The sequence below is a fragment of the Contarinia nasturtii genome, unplaced genomic scaffold (genome assembly GCF_009176525.2).
Source record: "Contarinia nasturtii isolate CC-2019 unplaced genomic scaffold, AAFC_CNas_1.1 Cnas_scaffold_695, whole genome shotgun sequence".
NCBI classification, from domain to species: Eukaryota; Metazoa; Arthropoda; class Insecta; order Diptera; family Cecidomyiidae; genus Contarinia; species Contarinia nasturtii.
In genome coordinates, this window is record NW_022198046.1 from 867620 (window position 1) to 871817 (window position 4198).

The 4198-nt window shown below is 32.3% G+C and overlaps 1 protein-coding gene across 2 annotated transcripts; it reads right to left on the reverse strand.

Annotated features, from left to right (window-relative positions):
• Window positions 1-228: 228 nt before the first annotated feature.
• On the reverse strand, window positions 229-3750 carry LOC116340941. 2 transcript variants are annotated; one of them, XM_031767706.1, is made up of 4 exons: window positions 3604-3750; window positions 2807-3065; window positions 957-1164; window positions 229-523 (listed from the first exon to the last, which is right to left on the reverse strand). In XM_031767706.1, exons 2-4 carry the CDS (start codon window positions 3009-3011, stop codon window positions 373-375), a joined length of 564 nt encoding a protein of 187 aa, XP_031623566.1. In that variant the 5' UTR covers window positions 3012-3065; window positions 3604-3750; the 3' UTR covers window positions 229-372. The 2 variants fall into 2 exon arrangements, with proteins under 2 accessions (XP_031623566.1, XP_031623565.1); XM_031767705.1 differs by having other exon boundaries at window positions 3591-3749.
• Window positions 3751-4198: the final 448 nt, after the last annotated feature.

Here is a 4198-nt window from a genome sequence, read left to right on the forward strand (position 1 = left end):
GTCAATTGTCCCGCTAATGTTACCGAATTCAATCTTCTATTTTCATGACTAATATTCTCTATTGAGCATTCGAACACCAACAACAGAAACAACGAAATCACTTTGTCAATTTTAATTTTGGTTCCTTTTTTTAGACGTTTTTCACATTCACATTTCAATCAATCTACAATTATGCAATACACGACTTCCGTTATGATTTTCTAGTGAAGAAATTGAAACACATTTACAAGTAATGAGCACCGGTTTTGACGATTTCTCACTTATATACAGATACAATCATAATTTATTTAAAATTACATAAAAAAAAGAAACAATTTACAAAAGTAGAAAATTTGACGAAAACAAGAACTATAAATAAATTATGCATTTATTCTAGTATTTGACATGGGCTTTTGTAATATCCCTATTGCATGGAATACGTTTGGCTAATCTCTTGCATAATGTGGGATCACGAATCACATCACCTATAAATACTGACAACAGGTACCATTGCTTCATGCCACCTCGTTGGATCTTGTAATTTCTGGGAATAAATAGAGAAAAAAAACCGATTAAATAACATGACAAAAATATTCACGCATGGAATTTTATTTTATTTTTTGCGAAACCACATTACACTTAATGGGGCCAATAAACATATCAATTGACGTGCTCAGCTGCACTCATCACTAATAATGTGTGTTAAACAAAGCAAACGATGATTTTTAATTAGCTTGTATTGAAATTAGCAGATTTTTACACATAAAAAAAACTATGCATGCACGTTACAAAAACATGTTTTTGTTATATTTAAGTTAATAGAGTGTAAAAATCATCGTTATTATTTTTTCGCGTTGTGAATTAGATAATACCGCCGCATAATCATTTGTTTTGATAATGTGATTTATGCAAAAAAAATTAGATCACTTGATTTAATAAATAATTAACCAATTGTTTGATAACACATAAATATTTACCTCAAAATATCTAACCAATCGGGCTGGGCGCCAGCTCGTCCCTGTCGTAGAGAATGGTCTTTGCATGGTTCTTCAATTATACATGCTTTTGGTCCATATTCATCCAAAATTTTCTTTTGTGCATAATCAATATCAACCATTGGCGGCATCGATTCATCACTCAACGAATAATCCAACGATGCACGTCGCACTCGTGATTGATAGGTTTCTGCAAGTATAAAAGAAAATCGGTGAAGAAAAAAACGGGTTTCACACACAATTTACACACCGTACAAAGTAGCTTAGTAGTGCAGAAAATATGCACGAAGAAAGTGAAGAGGAAACAATAAATTAATATAACAAAACGGAAAGATTCAAGGTCGAAGCAATAGAAAATTTTATTTGCACGCGAATGAAAACAAAAATTATTCGCAATTTTACTGTCTTCGTCTATTCAAGATTGCTTGATTGGTAATTTCTTGCACGTCGAAACAAGGTGTTACTGACATTTTGAAACATTTTACCGGTTATACATGTAGTATATGTGACGTGACTTTTTAGCCGCTATTTTAACATTTCAATCAATTCAACGGCACTTTTTTTTGTATGCGATTGCAAAAGAACACATTCTCGGAAAACATGATTGAACACGCGCTCAACTTTTGTGTGTGTGATGTTTTTCTTTGTAACAGTCAGAAGAGTGGTCACTTTGAGGCCATTCTCACGTTCTCAATGAAAACAAATATTTTAAAAATGAACAATCAACGTGTTTTACCACATTTTGTGGAAATTACTCGGACTGATTGATGGCAAACAATTTGAGTTATTCAACACTTTTATGCGCCAACAATTCAGAAATTCCAACAGCGTGATTTGAAGCTACACACCTCCCTTGACAAAACGACCTTTGGTGAGTTGAAAATCCAAACAAAGTTTATTTGCAAACGAGCCAATTATGACCATTTTCATAGTCACATTTTTTTTAATAAAGTGTTTTTACAATATGCAGGTAGGTCTACCAAAAAAATTGAAGCAAGGTTATGAGGTGGACATTTTGCATGATATTCATAGTCACATAATATGATTTCATAACGTCAATTAATAAAATGTCAGATTGAAAAGATTACATAACAATCATAGGAATAGAGCAATTAGTTTCTTGAATGATGTCTGATTTCTCGAGAGAAAAAACCGCTTAGACTAGAACCATAAAAATGAATTTCTAATGACGTTGTCATCCGAAGCACCGTTACCAATTTGTGTGACGTGGTCGGAATCAAGTCGTGAAGTAGTTTCGGCGAAAAAAAATTTACATATTTTTTTTGATAATCATTTAAGTTTCACAATTTCGTTTTCATCAATTTAATTATGGCTTTATTTAAAATTTGATGTTTAATAAGGTAACCGCAAAAGATTTGAATACACACAAACACGCCGCTTGAATAAATTTCCTGCTTATTTATTCTCTCTTTCGAGGTCAATCGTTGTTACCGAACGATGATTGAGAAACACTTCACTTTTGTGCAATAGATGTTAATACACTTATCAAACATAGATTGATTGCATTGAGTTGCTTCAACAAAAAACCGGTTTGGCTTTTTTTCGGAAACTTTTCGTTTTCGCCACTTGTGACAGACACATAATCGGATTTTGCATTCGTTTTCGTTTTTCTTCTTCGCATTTCACTTGTGTGAGATGGCTGCTTTTGTTTTAGTTCCATGCACTTTTTTATGTAATGGATGAAGAGAGCTCGAAATTGAAATGAGAGTAAATCTGTCTTTTGTGATGATAATGCTTCTCATTATATACTCTAGTACCGTTACTAAAATGGAAAGTGGTATAAATATTTTTTTTATTTGCAAAAAACTTACTTGGATTAACGGAATATGCCAGTTTTTTCACGAAATTCGAAAAACGCACCGCTAAAATGATCACAGGAAATCCGACCAATTGAACAGGTAATTCAAATAGTGGTGTCTGTTCTTGTGCTCGTATCGCTCTACCGCTAAAATCCATTATGGTTAATAACAATGCCGAGAGCACCGCAAGAGACGGGAATATCACTTGAAATCGCATTTTTATTTTCGAATTATTATATTGTATCGGTTTATGAAAACAAATAACGTGTCACTAAAAGATTCAAAACAGAAAACAAAAATCCGAAATTATTATTGATCAATCATTTTATTTAAATTAAAAATTAAAGTTAAACCAAAATTTTAATTAAACAAAATATTGTAACGCAGCGGTCGAGATGTTGATTTATAAACATGATTCATTGAATAAATAAAAAAAAGTGCTCAAATTTGAGAGTAAAATGCATGAATGCGTATGCTTTGATAAAGAGAATGGATAAAGTTAATTATGGCGTTTGCAAAATTTTAATCGTTTGTGAGCGAAAAATAATCATCATTTGCATTATAAAGGTAAAGGGTTCAATGAGTTTTGGTTTTTGTGGTGAACGATACAAAAAAAAAGCATTTCACTTCAGCGACTGCGTTAAATAAAACAAAAAAATCCACTTTTTCAACACAAACAATTTTATCAATGATTTTAATTGATTTTTTTTTATTTGAATATTGTTGTTTTTCATCACAATTTTATCATTTCAAAAAACGGAGCGAAAAATATAATGACACAAAAAATGCAATTTACCGCAGGTGGTTACCAGATAATGAACACGAAAAATTAAACAAAAATGTGAACGAGAAAATAATAACGAATAAAAAAAAATCAATCCACTGCACTCGCGACACACTCAGTTTTGCATCCAAAATCGTTGACGACGAATAATCATATGTTACGAATTGATCGAATGGACAAGTAAAAAACTCCAAACTCAAGGCAAGCCGTCGTTGTCGTAGTCATCGAAAAAAGAGCCACGAAAATGAATTCCAATACACACTCACACATGCAGATAAGTGGAAAATTCACTTGCCTATTACCGAACGTAAACTGTGTAGAAAAAAAAGCACACAAAAAAGCCAGCCAGCACCACAAGAAGTAGATAGACCCATGCGCGTTCATACAAACTCGACAGTTTCGTTGAACATAAAGTTAACGTAGAAAAAAATAGGCTTGGTATTTTCTGTTGATTTGTTTGTTTTGATTCTTCGTTTTCGTTTATTCATAATATATATATATACGCGGTGATCTTTCTGCATCAGTGTAAGCGCGCATTTGGTGTTTCGCAAACTTTTTTTTTGTTTGTATAATTCCCGCCATCCAATCCATTAATGAAAAAACCACATAATGTTCACTAG

Excerpts from the sequence above, each read along its gene's own strand:
- LOC116340941 (XM_031767706.1), bottom strand. The coding sequence starts at position 3,011 with ATGCGATTTCAAGTGATATTCCCGTCTCTTGCGGTGCTCTCGGCATTG. Across the intron at positions 1,165-2,806 it reads GGCATATTCCGTTAATCCAA|AAACCTATCAATCACGAGTG; the intron begins GTAAGTTTTTTG and ends TTATACTTGCAG. Across the intron at positions 524-956 it reads GATTGGTTAGATATTTTGAG|AAATTACAAGATCCAACGAG; the intron begins GTAAATATTTAT and ends ATTTATTCCCAG.